We start from the raw sequence: 15,278 nt of genomic DNA on the forward strand, positions 1-15,278 counted from the left end.
ACTCCATCTCCTTGACGAACAACCGGGAGTTCCGGAAAAAACCCTAATGTGGCCGTGAAGCAGACGAAACGAAGGCGGAACCGTCCATTACGCAAATGTGCAAAATCGCCATTTATTTGTGCCGCACCCCTTTTCCGATCTCATCGGGATCATATTTTGCGCAACACCGTCGATTGCCTTGTTTGCTCGTCATGTGCCGCGGGGGTTGAATTATTTCGCCAGTAATTGTGCGATCGCGTGCACATATTGGCCCGTCCGCTGTGTCCGAGTATGGTATTATTCTAATGCATTACCTCATGGTTACCACCGGTGGCGTCGTCGAAGCTGTTCGCGAAAGCACTGTTCAGCACCTTGATGCGATCGATATCGCTCGTGCCGCCGCTGCCACTGCTGGCATCCTCCTCGCCGAACAGGGATGAGGCGTCCGAGAGCCGGCGCGAGTATCGGCGGCTCGCGTCAAGCGAATCGATCGAGATGCGGCGGGAAAAGGAGCTGTAGCTGGAATCGTTCGAGTTGCGCCGATTGTTGTTGTGACCGTTGTGGCTGGACAGGCCCAGCCCGAGCGGTTTCGCGATGCCGGAATCGAACGACAGGCGCTTGGTCATGTCGCAGAGCTCGTGCTCCCCACTATCCTCGCTGTCCTTTGACGGTGATGCCGCCTTCTTGAGGATCGAATGTAGCTTCATCGTCGATAGGCTGTCGTCCAGGTGCAGGCTGCTGCGTTTGCTGTTCATGCTCGACCGTCGCGTTACACCGACACCCGCGCCACCGCCAACCGAGGGCTTCCGGCGGAGGTCCACCGTCGACACGGAGGTGGCCCGCAGCATCGAGGGAAAATCGGCCGGATGTTCTAGCGGTCTGTTGGACAGTGGTTTTATCGTGTTCAGCACCGGCATACTGTCCCGGCGGCGGGGATCCGCAAACCCGGACAAACTCTTCCGGCCCGTCATGACGATCGGTACCGTGTACTGCTGCTGAAGATCGCCAAAGTTGGCGATCGAGTTGCGGTTGCCTAGACGGCTTTTGCGCCGGGCCGCCATCTCCGCCTCCCGGCCCACATTGTAGATCGAACCGTAGGAGGGTCGCTGGTGCTTGCCCGCACCGGCCGCCGTGGACAAATCGCTCACCGAGCTGGCGATCGAATCGCGCCGTTTCACCGAACATACCGAACCCCGCCGATGGCTACCGTGCACGCTACAGTTGCGACTGGTACGCGATTCAATAATTTTCACCTCATTTTCCTTCTGGTTTTGGTTGAATATTTCCTCGATCTTTTTCAACTGCCGATCGACACCACAGAACGGCCGGTGGCGATGATTCGCATGCGCGTGATGATGATGGTGATGCACGTTCGCCATTTTAAGTAACACTCGATGGTTTAGTAAACGAAATGAAGATGTTTGTGCCCGCTTGGGACAGCTTTTCACCCGATCCTTAACACACCTTACTTTCAGCACTGAAATATCTTCGGTTTGATCGGTACGTACGATCGACAACTCACTTCATTTAACGACAAATCGTGACTCACTCACTCGCGTCGGGGTGGCACGTTCACCAAATAAAGCACCCGATGGACGAACACGATGGAACACATCGGATTAGGCCTTCTAAAATCGTCAACGACACACGTCCACCATCGGCCAAATGAATGACAATCGTTCAAAGAAAACCTTTTACCCAACGCCCGAACTTTCTGTTTTGTGATTAAATTATTTCTTTAAACTTTCCAATAACAAACACTTCCCAACAATCACTTCAATCGTTCCCCGTTATGCCTCTCCGGAGTTCCCGATACGCAAAACCGCCCGAATGTGGTTCGAAGGAGGCTTCGCGTTGAAGCCGATCGAACGTCTCAAACAGAACTGATCCGTTCTGAACATTCTGTGTCGCAACGGACGCAACGACGACGACAGCGCCACAGCAAACGACCACCAGTCGCGTGAGTCTCGTTATTATTATTGCCTCTCAGCTCGCGACTTCGCACACACGACGCACCAAGACGAAACGACACACCACAGAGTACGCCTCGTCGTATTAGCCACCCCACACCGACGGAAGGAACGAGAGAGTTGAATCGCGCGCGCCAAAAAAAATATGTATATAAATCTCATCATTCCAGAGCAATGAGATGATGCTTCCGCATCAGGAAGCATCCCCGGGCGAAGAAGGGCGTAGATGGGGAGAAGGCGCGTAGATAAAAAAAATGCAATTTAACGAAACGATCCCTACCGCCCCCAGTGGCACGTGATTGCCAATTTTTGCGTATCGTCGTATGGCATTACCATTAATCAGAGCCAATGAATTCCATCCTTCCGGGGAATTTGCGTATGCTCACTCAAAAGTTGTATCCCTATCGATGGTTATCGATGTAAGGCCTTTTTTGGGATTGTACATCCCTATTTTGCAATGCGCACGAGCCTGACCTGCCCATGTTCAAGGCAAAACCATCAGGTGGTGTACCTTTTTTTTTGTTTCAAACAAGATTTCCTCCCACGGTATCAATCGGTCTTTTGCTTTTGCTATTCAATAGTGCACTGTGTGCATGGCAAGGCAACCAAGGCAGCGTCGTGCAGCTGATCTGATAGCGAATGCCCTTAATCCTACATACGGCAACGCTAGTTGCAAATTCAGTGACCGTTTGCGGTGCAGCAGTAGCCGCGTAACGCAACGCGAACTAGGGCTGGTGGGCGACGCGTGTTCAAGGTTCGCACGTTGCATACCGTGTTTTTACCAGTGGGCACTCGACCTCATCTTACATCGCCACAACCGTATCGTCAGTACCGAGCAGCTGTCCAAAACGGAAGCAGGAAAGTCCTTTCTTGCAGCGCGACTTGAACATGCTCTTCATCAACAGGCGGAAGGAAAAGAGAAAAGGAGAAACTTCACGCCACCGCGTCTCTTGACTTCACCGCGAAGAAACTATGTGCATCCACTTCGCGCTACTCGAGAACTCTTTCTTACGTGCGACTTTAATTGAGACTTTGCCCGATCGACCATTAATCATGATTAATGTAACGAGGCCAACTCGAACAGCTGAGATGAATGCGAAAAGTGTCGAGTGGTTTAATTGGCGAATGGAATGTAGCTTCTTCTGTTGTGTAGAGGGGGGTTTTGTTTTTTTAAATGCCGTGTGCATTAACTCATCATTTTGTCTGTAATGATTCCCCGTAGCACATTGGGCAATAAGATGTAAATAATACTTTCATAACCTCCAACACCTTTCTATTCTTTCAAAGGAAACAAGCACAGTAAAATAATATTACACATTTCCTGCATTGCACACCAATTCCGCGTCACTTATCCCTCCTAGCACTTGCTTACGTCACACACGATAAAGTCGGTCGACAGTTAAAAATGAAAGGTGACTAATTCCTTGTCACCACCATTGACGGGTCTATGACACAGAATCTTTCATGCGCAAGCCGCATCTGTTCAGCGTTACCTTACCGCTCGAGTAATGCAAAGTGGTAAGCAAATATTGACCGATTCTTCAAACTCCAATTGATGGCGACACAACGCCAAATAATGCTCACTCCGGTACAAAACGAATGCATCAAACCAAAATTACTGCCAGCGGTTCTTTGCAATAGTTGTGGGAGTGTATGACGCCGAGAAAATATCTCTACCATCCTCGATCGCACTCGACCAGCTCCAACATGCTCGACACATCAATAATCAATTCTACCGACCGTTGTTTTGTGCCTCGCTGGAATCCGCTGTCGATAAGTGTGTCACTTTAATGGGTACGTTTGGCTTTTTTTATCTTAACGCCATCGACCAATTATTGTGAAGACAACCCACTACCTCATCGAATATGAAATTTTACTGCCCGCGGCAAGTGGAAACGATCAATCAGTGCAATATGGGATGCGATATTTCGTGCCGTAAACAAGCGCCCAACAGTTTCGGCCCCCTCACTCATTAAAAAACCCTTCATTCGAGATTTAAATTAACCACCGCTGGGCGCCGGGCCTTACACCGAGCTATTTTCTAACGCTGTCGCCAGTTCATAAAACGTTCCCCAACGAAAAGGGTCTCGGTAAAGTTGAGACAGTAAGCGACCGCATCAATCTCGCGACTGATGCCAACCATCAAAGCAGTCAGCGGGATGCCCTAACCGGAAGCATGTTACACACTGTACGCGCGTGATGATATTCATCTCGTTGACACGGCGGAGCCTGACGACACACATGTCCGATCGATACGACCGCGTACGATGAAGTTGATCGTGAACTTGCCGTAAAAGGGTCGACCATCGGCATAACTCCACCGAATGATGTACAACCGTTTCCCTGCCGATGGCATTGTGAAGGTATCGACTTTGTAAAGACCTTCGCCAGTCATGATCCCACATTGTGACGTTCCCCCGGCCCTTGGGCGCGCGAAGGAGGAGCACGGTATGGCCGTTTTGTTTAAGCTCCACCGAGGTGTAGGATGTTGAGAATGGGACTCATAAGCACTGCGCACATAAACTTAACATCAAGCCGCGTACGCTTAACGTGGATGACCTACAAAGCGGGTTGTTTGAGTGGTTTTGTATCATCCGTTTCGTGCAACCCCCATTAAACTTGCATGCGAGTTTGCACACAAATCGCCCGAGTGGGACACAAAACTTGGCGAAAGATAGTTTTCCGATGTTTGCACGATCTTCCGATACAATAACGCAGCCTTACGAATATAGCGCCGAGTGCGATTTGACAAGCATGTCATTGAATTAACACAACGCCACTCCGGCTAATCCGGCTCCACCTTCGATAGGAAAGTCTGGTTCCAGCGATAGTGGAAAATGGTAAAAACGGGTAGTCGAGCGACCTACGCTCAATCGCTGTTCGCAACGCCCCGGGTTAACGAAGCTCACAGATAAAACAAGGTGAGACACAATTAGAAACAAATCAAAATATATTGAACCCCGCGAACCAGTTTGTCAGTGTTTTGAGCCTCGTCGCTGCTGTCGATGAAGGTGGGATACATTTTGTTGCTCTACTTTATCAAAACGCCAACCATCGTATGGACGAATCGCGAGAGTCGCCAAGATTCAGAGCTTTACAGTTATTACTTCCGTGCTCGCATCGGGCTTGCGTGCTGATGATATTCAAATGAAGCGAATTCAGCACTACTTTAGCTTGTGTTAATTTACCTTGGCTAATATGCAAACTTTAAATGGATTCGATTCTGGTGGCAGAGTGAGCTGTTGGCGAGTGACTATTTCTGTCCTCGTACCGAACGGATTTCTTTAAGACGTAAAATCAATCCATTCGACGATCAACGTTCTTGCTGTCTTTTTGTCTGACCCATTTGACTTTACTTTACCACTCATAACTGTGCAAACAACCCACACGGACGACTCATTCCACAGTGATGCAGCAAACATCCAGCGTTCAGTATTAAGCTGTAATCCCATCAAGTTGCATCGAACAACCAATCTAAGCTCGTTTAAGTTAAGCTGTAAATTTAATCGTTCTCTAACGCACCACGGCCTACACACGAGAGCACTCTCTCGTGGATTATATGGCCAAACTTTATCACTTGCAACTTCACAATCGCTAACCAGTACGTTTAATTTGACAGCAAAGCAATTCCCAGGCCTAAAATGGTAGCGCGTTCAGCGGAGCACTTCTGGCCCAAAGCTTACCTCATAATCCTTGTTCCCGATCACGTCCTCTGAAGGATGCGCACCCATCACTGCCGGTGCCCCATTGCCATTCGTATGGCTAACCGGTGCTGGCACCGTAGATCCCGCGCTGTTCATGTGTGTTGGTGGAACAATCGTCGGATTACCGTTCATAATGTAGTCACTTTCTTTATTCTGCTTCTGCTGCTTAAACTTTTCGTACAACTCGCCACCACCGCTACCACCGGCAGTACCGTTGCCGTTGATTGTACCGTAGCTATTTGCCACAGGAGGATTGTGAGCAGATTTTACACTAAAATGCATTAAAGAAAAGGTAATTATTTTGTTGATAGAGAAGCTTTTGCGGTCGGTTTTAGAACACTTACGCTGGTTTGGGCTGGTCGTATATAACCCCAGCAACGTTTGGCGGAGGTATCGGAGCTCCTGCCGGTAATGGTGGTACCGGACTGTTGGCACTGTTGGGGCCGGCAGTACTGCCCGGCGTTGAGATCGCTGACGGTGGCACCGACGACTGCGGTTGGCTGTGATGCGGAAGTCCCGTCGGTATCGGTTGCTGCGTCGTTGTTACCTTCTCAGACAGTGAGTCCCGCCGGGAGCTCTTGGCAGTCGAGTTGGTCGTGTTGGGACTGTCCCGCTCGGCACTGTTCTGATGAATGTCGCACGCTTTGACCACCGCACCGGCCACTGCCTGCAGATCGGGTGATTTCGACTGCACCGAAGCGATCTCGTCAATCGATGGGAGTCCCTGCTGGAGATGCAAACAAAGAATCAGTCAAACGCTTGCATGGCGAATCGGATGGAGAAGTTTACCGCAACGATAACGTGGGGGCTGGAATAAATGGGAGCGCGATTAGCGATTTGCATTCGCAACTCGGAGACCTTGAGTAATGCCGTGCTAATTACAGCGTGTTGTATGCCTACGTCAATCGTATGTGGATCTCCCACGTGGGACCAGTACTTGACAGAAATATGGATGTTACAAATACCGCAATGCAAACTAAAAGCAAATCACGGGTTGATACATTGCAGTTAAGCTGCAAGCGAATACAGCAAAAAAAAAATATAAACATAACGGCATGAATTGGAACTCATTTAGAAATATTTCCCGATTGCACATTCCCCTAGCGAACGGTCGGAATGGTGTTACGTTTGTAATTAAAACCATCACTTATTTTAGCTCCTGGCCTAATTCAGATTCATTTCATTTTCCTTTTAGATTCATTCATTTAAATCTTTAGATCATTTTTATCAACATTCAATTCTAAAACCGCGGTGTGGTCCGGCGCTGTATTTGGTAACGACGCCAGTTTCCACATGGCAGAACCGAGACATAATTCCATAAGGTTTGCTACCCCTTAGCTAGGACTGACTCTCCAGCTACGTCATAAAACGGCCTGGCCATTCTAACAAAACATAAATAAAAAATCACTTCACCCGGCCCTGTTTTTCATTTATAACATGGGTTTACAATTTAACGGTTTAACAAGCACGGAACCACCTAACTTTTGAAAAAAATGAAACTTTTTTATCATGAACACCGTAAAAAGTACGTTTTCTTAACGATTAACCTATTGACCTATATAAATACACCAACCGTAAACACGCACGTTAATCCCGAAGAAATTACCAAAACGTGATTCCTGCTCAACTGCGCTGCTTCCGGTTCGTGCAAAGGAATCGCGATAACTCCCGTTCCTTTTTCTGAACCTTGTTCCTTTGCTATAGTTTATGATAGCGGCTGTGTAGCCATTCTCGCCGGTTCCTTTCACAAAGTAGGAATCAATTCGAGAAAACAAATATTGACGCTTGTTGCAAAGAGCCAACCTATTTGCGATGCTGCAGTGATGCGACCCAGCAAATGATTCGGAAACACCGGGATCGTGTGTGTGTTTTTTTTCACCAAAAGTAAACATAGTTTTTCCGTTATGCTCTGCATACAGTGCTTTTCGTAGGCCTTTCCACATGCCGCAACGTTGTGTACCAAACCCGGCATCATCTATCATAGGAACGAAAGCGATAAATTCTTTCTTTTTGCCGTTTTGTTTGTCCACTTTCTAACAAACGATGCACTGGTACCTTCTTTTTTCCATCATGTGTAACATTCCCTTACTATACATGACACGCAGTGACATGCCGTGGTTAGATAAGTGATGGAGCCGCTCTTAGGACAGCATTCCTTTCTGCCGACAGGAATCCTAACCATGCACAGTGAACGTCATAGCACACGTGCCACTGTACCAAAGCACTCAAAACGCAGTCAGTGACCGCAGACGGGTTTATCACAGTTAACACCTTCATAGGAGCGACATTCCCCTTACGTTCTAACATTGATATCGATTTTTCTACCCTACATATGGGCTCTCTAATGCACATCGAAAAAAAAAGCCTTGTCAACACGTTCTTGTCCCACAACTTAGCTGGTTGTCCAAGGGACCACTACTAGAGTGACGTTCCTCTTGTTTATCGTGCTCTAATCTATCACCTACTTTTTTCCTCTTTAATGATTATGCTACGGAAACCGGTCCCTTTCGACCAGTCCGGCAAGCCCTAACATTTACGAGAAAACCCGGTACTGGTTGCATAATTAGAACGTAAGAAATATGCCGCAATAGCCGAAGATGCCGGTTTTGGGATTGAGTAAGGCGACCCCTCGCGACCCATCAGATGTTTCACATTACGCAACGAGCCCTCGAGTTTTATTCAGCCCTCGCACTGCAGGGTATTATAACCCACACGTCAGAACGAACCTGATACTCCGCAAAGTTACTACTCCGGTAGGTTTCGCCCCCGTCCCCATTCTCGAATAACCGGTCCACACTGGAGGTCATCAGCTTGCCGCTGCTCGGTTTAATGCCTGTCAGGTGAAAACTAGCGAAACTGGAACGGGACATCGGAAACGATTCGTTCGGTGCTTTCGGATCTAAAACGGTATCGAAAACATGTTGTTCGATCATAATAGGCTCTTCCAGACGCCGGCCGTACAACTTACTCAAGCAGCTCGAAACGGCATCCAGCGAAGGCAACAGCGAACGGGTCATGATGTCGGCGGCACTGCGTGGCCGCGTGAATGGCATCACAGAGTGGGGGAACGTTTTCGGCTTGATCGGTGTGATGAGCATATGCTCGGTCCAGGAGGTTTCGAGCGATGGCTTCTCGAGCCGTTCCACGTCCACGTTGAGTGTTTTCTGTTCGAACGGAACCGAAAACGTATCGGCCGGTATGCTCTGCAACCAGCTCAACAGCGAGAGATCCGAGTCGGTAAATCCTGTAAAGGAAGGTGCAACATATCAGTCGTGTCTGTGTTGTAGAAACATTCATTGCTAGAAAGCACAATTTATAGCAAGTGAGCAGGTCATTTGCATATAAAGCGCTAATCATATCCTTAAATCACCACATAATAGTTTTGACTATTCCTACGTGGAAGTCATGAATTTTTCCATCTAGCTGTAATACTTCCGGCAATTTTACTCGAAGGAAGTTCTTAATTCTCTGACGTAATCTTCTGCCCACTGTTACGCGAAAGTAGGACGTCAATAAATTATCGCCAATCGCGTGTGAAACGTCCCGGGTAACTCACCTATCGAACCGTCCAGCACTCGTGAGAAGTTAATTTTCTGACTCGCCGTATCGGCCGCCCCGGTTGCCTTCACCTGACAGTAATTCACACACGATTCGTACAGCACACCCTTGATCAGCAGCTGCACCAACCGGTCATTCTTCGCGCTCAGCATACCCCCGGCCGAACCGAGCTTCTTGTCACCGGGCAGAAACTTCTCCACCAGTGGGAAAATCTCCCGAAAGCACTGTACACGCGCCTTGCTCGGGTTCCAGTCCCGGTACTGCATGTGATCGCCCAGTTTCGGCAGCGTCAGCAGCAAACAGAGCCCCGAATACTCCTCCTTCGAAGGGCACAGCTTCTCCAGCTCACCCAACACCTGTACCACCTCCTCTACCGCTCCCTCCACGTTGTTGATCAGTGGCGGACCCGCCGCTAGCCCGCCCGCCTCCGATTTAATGCACAGCAGCTCAATATACTTGTGGCGCAGGATGCTGTACTTAAACTGCTTCATGTCGAAATTTTGCAGCGCCTCGAGCGGCTGTATGAACTCCACCACATCGTCCCATTGGCCGTCGAGGATGAGCTGCCGGAGGAACAGTACATCGTCCGAGTACTGCCCGTTGATGACGCCGGTTTCGCGCTCGAGCGAAAGCTGCGAGATGTGCAGCTCGCGGTTGTTCAGAAATTCCAGCGCCAACCGCACGATGTCCTCCTCGCGGAGTGATAATCTCGCCGGCGACATGATGATGCTCACATTAATGACGGGTTTGTTTGCAATGGGTGAGCTAAAGCGGGGATCAGATTGCTCGCAAATCGAACGACTTCGTCCTGCCGGTCTCAGTTTCAGTGCGTCCAGTAGGAATCTGTGGAATTAAAAGGAGGGAAAGAGCACATATTAAAATTCAAAATTAATATCAAATTCCATTCTTCGTGTACTTAATAGCGCCAAAACCCCGTGCCCAAGGCAAAGGGAATCAATTCGAAATAGTACCAAGTGACAAACCCAGAAGAGCAATGATAAAATTCCTTTCTTACTACGAACTACCTTCCTCTTCCAGCGGATGTCTTAAGTAAAGGAGAGTAAGCAAGAGCTTACAACTAACAACGGTCTGCATTCCACACGAAATTAGACGAGCGAAGTGTCTGGATGCAACAGCGGGAAAGAACTTTACCAGCAAAAATACCCTTCGTTAGTGAGAACGTCCAACCGAACCAAGTTAGTAAAGGTACGGGTTCGGAGTTCGCTTTCCGACAAAAGCGTGTGCAAAATTCGTGGTCGTTTATCTCTGTCGAGACTCATTCGATTTCAACTGTCGCTGTAAGGGAGCAAATTGAAGATGACTTAACCGCCCCTTTATTGGGTTTTGGGATCCGGAGACCGGCAGTTTCGGGGAAGATTACAGCAGTGAATTTATTCGATGGCACGTGAAGATGCATAAAACATGACACGAGAGTGATATTGGTTTGGTGAAGAATGAGAAAAAAACACCCATTATTTCTGTCCACTTCTGTATTGCAAAAGTTATTAACAAACATAATACGGTGATATAAAACCACCATTCAATCCCGCGCAAAAACAAAGCAGAGGGGAAGATTTCGATTCGACAACTAATACAACACAAACTGGAGCAGTGACAATTGACCCTCCACCTGAGAACAATTTGGGGCACCGGGTTAAGTACGCGCCAATGCACTGGAATCTGAACCAACCTGAAGAGGTGCATCGCATAGAAAGTAAACGGGCGAAGCAAGTGGGCATCTGACGAGTAAAAAACAATAAATATAAACACCCCTTGACCAACGGCACACCGCAAACCGAAGGTGATCCCCTAACTTTCGCTTGTAAAGGGGGAGGTGTTTGCCCTTCTCGCTCGTCTCAACATTAATGGGCCATCATTTACCACAGGCTGCAAAGCGGGCTCGTCAATCAACAAATCATCTTGCCGGTAGGATGGGATGGGCCATGTGATTTGATCGGCCGATCGCTCGATCCCGTTTTCGACGGCACGCACCGTCGTCTCGCTAATGTATGCCTTTACAACGGGTCAATAAATCTGCAACACCCGCTCCCGCATCTTCCTGTTCCATGCAGGAACCAGTGTTTACGAGCTTCGGAAAGATCCGGATCACATCTTAACATCCCATCCATGCCCGCGTTTATGTGTGCCCCGTCGTGTACGTTCACCGCACGGCTGGGCACACATCAGCAAAAGTGAACCGAAACAAACTTCATTTATAATGCATGAATCTAATAGCTCGCTTTAAGCCACCTGAAGGATTCCCGTGCAGGGGGTAGCCATGCACGTTCTTAGGCAAAATTGGTAAATTATTTTACCATTTCCTCGACAGCACACTTTTACTGTGATTTATTGCGGCATTATCAGCGCTTTCGCACGCAACAACTCGGACGACGGCAAAGTCCACCGGGCATAACGCTTAATTGATTACTCGCGTATTAATCGTCCAATTCACACTCGATGTTAGACTGTTGCGTAGAAAATAGATTTCCATTTCCTTGATGATATGCCCACGCTGTAACCCTGCATAATAAAAGGTCTAAAACGAAAACAACACATAACACCTCCACCTAATGCTTTGCCTGAACGCAAAGCGACTCTCGCGGTAAAATCCCATAATTGAAACCGAAACGAACGTTTATACGGCGTACAGCAGACCCCAAACCAAAGTGGAGGAGTACCAAACCTATCATCAGATTAGACAGGAGGAAGTACTCTTCCGGTTTTTTTCTTTTTTTGCGGATACGTCCCCTCAAAAACGATTTTACCAAATTTCAATCGAAACGAATAGAAGAAAAAAACGTATCACGCATACCGTCACCATCGGACGTTGATCTTGAATTCGGTTTCAATCGTCTGCATCGGAGACGACCGTTTCAAACGAACCGTGAAATTAAAGCCGATCGTCTTGCCGTGTGCACCGAAATTGTCGTGAAGCGTTTCTGTGCCTCTTTGCTGTGCGCAGAACGCGAAGGACGGATTTTGATCAACCGAAAAATTCGATTAGAATTAGCTCAATCTGTGTCGGATTGATCGTGGCCAGGTATGGGATATATGCACAATCTTCAGTGTAGCTTCTTGCTGGCACGAAAACACGCCATAACAAAAAAACATCATTACAGTGATTGATTTATCGATTATTGTGCTGATCGATCATAGAGCTACCGTGCACGACAATGAAAAGTGGAATTTTGTAGTGCGCCTTACTTCAACCTTACCGTCTCCCGGCGTAAAATGCTATCTTTCCTTACACTATTATCTAACCAATAACACCATTCCTTATGAATAATAAAGAAGCCTAATCGGTTTATGAAACGCAGCTTATCTACCCATAAAGTTGGAAGATATATTTTGCTTTTAAAAGAAGAATGTTAAAAGACACAAATGATACAAAGCACCCCTATATATAAAAAGGCACAAGCCGCTTGTGGTGGAGGCTATCCACCGATCACTCAAAACAAACGGACTAATTTATCTGCAGTATTAAAAATGCATGAGCATAGAGCAAAAAAAAAATAAAGAGTGAACGATAAACCCCTTGAGCGAAATAAAACAAAGCAAGAACTGGAGTATGAATCAGGCTAGGAGTATTATCTGTCTGTTCGCTGACAATTCCTTCCAGAATGAGTTTAAAATTGAACAACTTAAAAAGTTATTTAAAAAATATTAAATACCTCTTCCAAGCTTATGAAAAGTTGGATAAAATAACATTTTATCACTTTATTATATGAAAACTCTGTAAAATGTCAAGTATGTATCCTCAAAACACCAGGGCATAATCGTGCCAAGGGATGCCCACAAATAGACACCGTAGCTGTACGTGCTGGATTCTATAATTATCAACCATTTTCTATCATCGAAACATTTCACACATTCTTATCTGCCGTGACGGTATTCACCCAGCATCATTTCCGGACCGGAATAAAGCCCTCTTCTAGTGTGACAACGCGCGTACCTACACTCCCATTTCTTCCCCATACTGCCGCACTACTAAAGCCATGGCCTAACTTCTCTGCAACGGCTCTTTAAAGAAAAGTGCATTCCCCAGACAGTGCCAGACTGAAATATCGATTCGTGACGACGGGGACTCTCACCGTACATCAAGAGGACGCGCGCACACAGCGAACGTACCCCTGGGGTATGGTAGCTGCCACAGCCATTCGCTACAGTGGAAAACTCTACCCCCCACACACTCCCCCCTCTACCCCTTGCCAACGGGCGCCGCTGTCTAACCGAAACACGACGCTCCACCCTCCAAAGGTCCAAAAATGGTCGAAAACTGGTTCATTCGCTTCCGGTTTGCCTGTTCCGCGCCAAAAAGGGATGGGAATTGGAACTGGTTTGGAATTTTCCATTTGTCCGCATTTTCCTTTCCGCGTGTGTGTGTTTCGGGCTTTGTTTTGACTTTTCTTCATTTCCATTTCTAATAAGGGTTGGTGGCGGTGGCGTCGGCTGTGTGTTTGGGCATACCATTTTGTGCTTCTGTTTTTTTTTTGCATTTTGAGTGCGGAGTTTTAAGTAATAGCCAACCGTGCCTCATTTATGAGCTTCTTCCTCTCCACCCTCAAACCCAAAAAGGAAGGGAGTTATGCTGTCAACGCGTTTGTTTCGCCAAGCGCCACATGGAACAAAACGGCAAGGCCAGGGCAAGGCCAGGGCAAGGGCCAGTCGTCGGTTCGACGTCCGATCAACAGTTCACGTGACGGTTTTGTTTACACGCGGGAGGGCTTTTCCACTGCTTTCCTACTGCCAGTTTTCCAAGCACGGAAACATTTCCACCATTTTCGCACGCTGGTGGCCGTTTGCGTGAAACCCTCAGTTAGCAGCCGTTTTCGTCACGTTCGATTGACGATTCCGGTAGTGTGCGGTATCTCGTCGGCAAAGGCGTCGTCGTCATCGTTTATGGTACCCAAACATCGTCTCACCCGCATTCTTCCCTCCATCCCTCGTATCACCTTGTATCCTCCCCACCCAATAATCATTCAATCGATCACAACGTTATTTGTACGACCAGTTGTTGATGGAAAACATCAGTTTACGTGATGTAGGACCGCCAAATAAGACAAAAGAAATCAGATGTGAGGAATCGGCCCCCCCGTCCGCGAAAGCGTCTCGTCTGGTTTGGCTCCTACTCGTGCATCCAGCTACTGCCGTTCATCAGTTTTTTTTGTATTGTGAATCAGCGGAAGCCACCCCGCCCGTGGTGTGGAAGTCACCCGGTGTGCCACATTATTGTATCATGTTTCATTCGATTTTTGCCGACGATGGATTTTTTTGTTGCCTTTTCTTGCGGGGCTGCAGGGGCTCCAGACAGTCCTCCCCATGCTGCTCAGCAACGTCGATAACTAAATCACAGCGAGAATTAAAAACGAAACAAAAGCAAAGGGGAAAACACTCGCCATAACAAGTTTATTTCCATGTTCTATGAGTGTTTTTCTTCGATCGGGGGGTGGTGGTTTTTTTTTTGTTTGCTTGCGGTGTGCATTCAAGGTGAAAAACTATTGGTACCCTGAAGGTGGTCCCCCGTGGGTGGTAGGCTTTTGATGTTTTCCTCACCGTGTTTACGGTAGCTTGAAATTAAAAATAAGATCACACTAATAACTGCGATTGTATTTCATTATTTGGACGTGTTGGGTGAACAATTAGAAAAAAAACGACATAATCTTCAAACGAAATTAGGATAAAATTAAAGAAATACTGTTACTAATGAGATAAAAGGAATGAATAGCAACACATTACTAGAAGGTTAATATGCATAACTATCACTACACACCCAAAACAACCGATGGAAGGTACGGAAATCTAAACGCAACTTAATTATGCACAATAAAACCGTATCGCTCGTATGATTTCTCGCACAAATACGTACCTTCAAATACAAAACAAAAAAGCGTTTCCCACTTATCCACTCTATGCCGAGTTTGCAGTAGTGATGGGCAATACGATTCTTTCACCGACCCGAACCGGAATCGATTCCGAAACGTAGGTGCAACGAGTTGGAAATTTTTACAAGCATCAATGGATGATGAATGTTTAAGTTACGTGAAGGAGAGCTTGCCCATGAGAAATT

At 47.3% G+C, this 15,278-nt stretch overlaps 1 protein-coding gene across 3 annotated transcripts in view; it reads right to left on the reverse strand.

Annotated features, from left to right (window-relative positions):
• Nucleotides 1-15,278, reverse strand: part of LOC128301944 (WD repeat-containing protein 47) — a 63,141-nt gene that overhangs the window by 36,725 nt on the left and 11,138 nt on the right. Inside the window, exons 2-6 of one of the 3 annotated variants that reach the window (XM_053038626.1) lie at nt 9,210-10,054; nt 8,622-8,897; nt 8,380-8,552; nt 5,998-6,380; nt 5,633-5,924 (exon numbers count right to left, since the gene is read on the reverse strand). In XM_053038626.1, the coding sequence (XP_052894586.1) occupies nt 5,633-5,924; nt 5,998-6,380; nt 8,380-8,552; nt 8,622-8,897; nt 9,210-9,933 (1,848 nt within the window). In that variant the 5' untranslated portion in view covers nt 9,934-10,054. Of the gene's footprint in view, nt 1-293; nt 1,040-5,632; nt 5,925-5,997; nt 6,381-8,379; nt 8,553-8,621; nt 8,898-9,209; nt 10,055-15,278 lie in introns of those variants that run through there. The other 2 variants (XM_053038627.1, XM_053038628.1) reach the window with 2 other exon arrangements.

Source organism: Anopheles moucheti, chromosome 3 (assembly GCF_943734755.1).
Source record: "Anopheles moucheti chromosome 3, idAnoMoucSN_F20_07, whole genome shotgun sequence".
In the NCBI taxonomy this organism is placed as follows: Eukaryota; Metazoa; Arthropoda; class Insecta; order Diptera; family Culicidae; genus Anopheles; species Anopheles moucheti.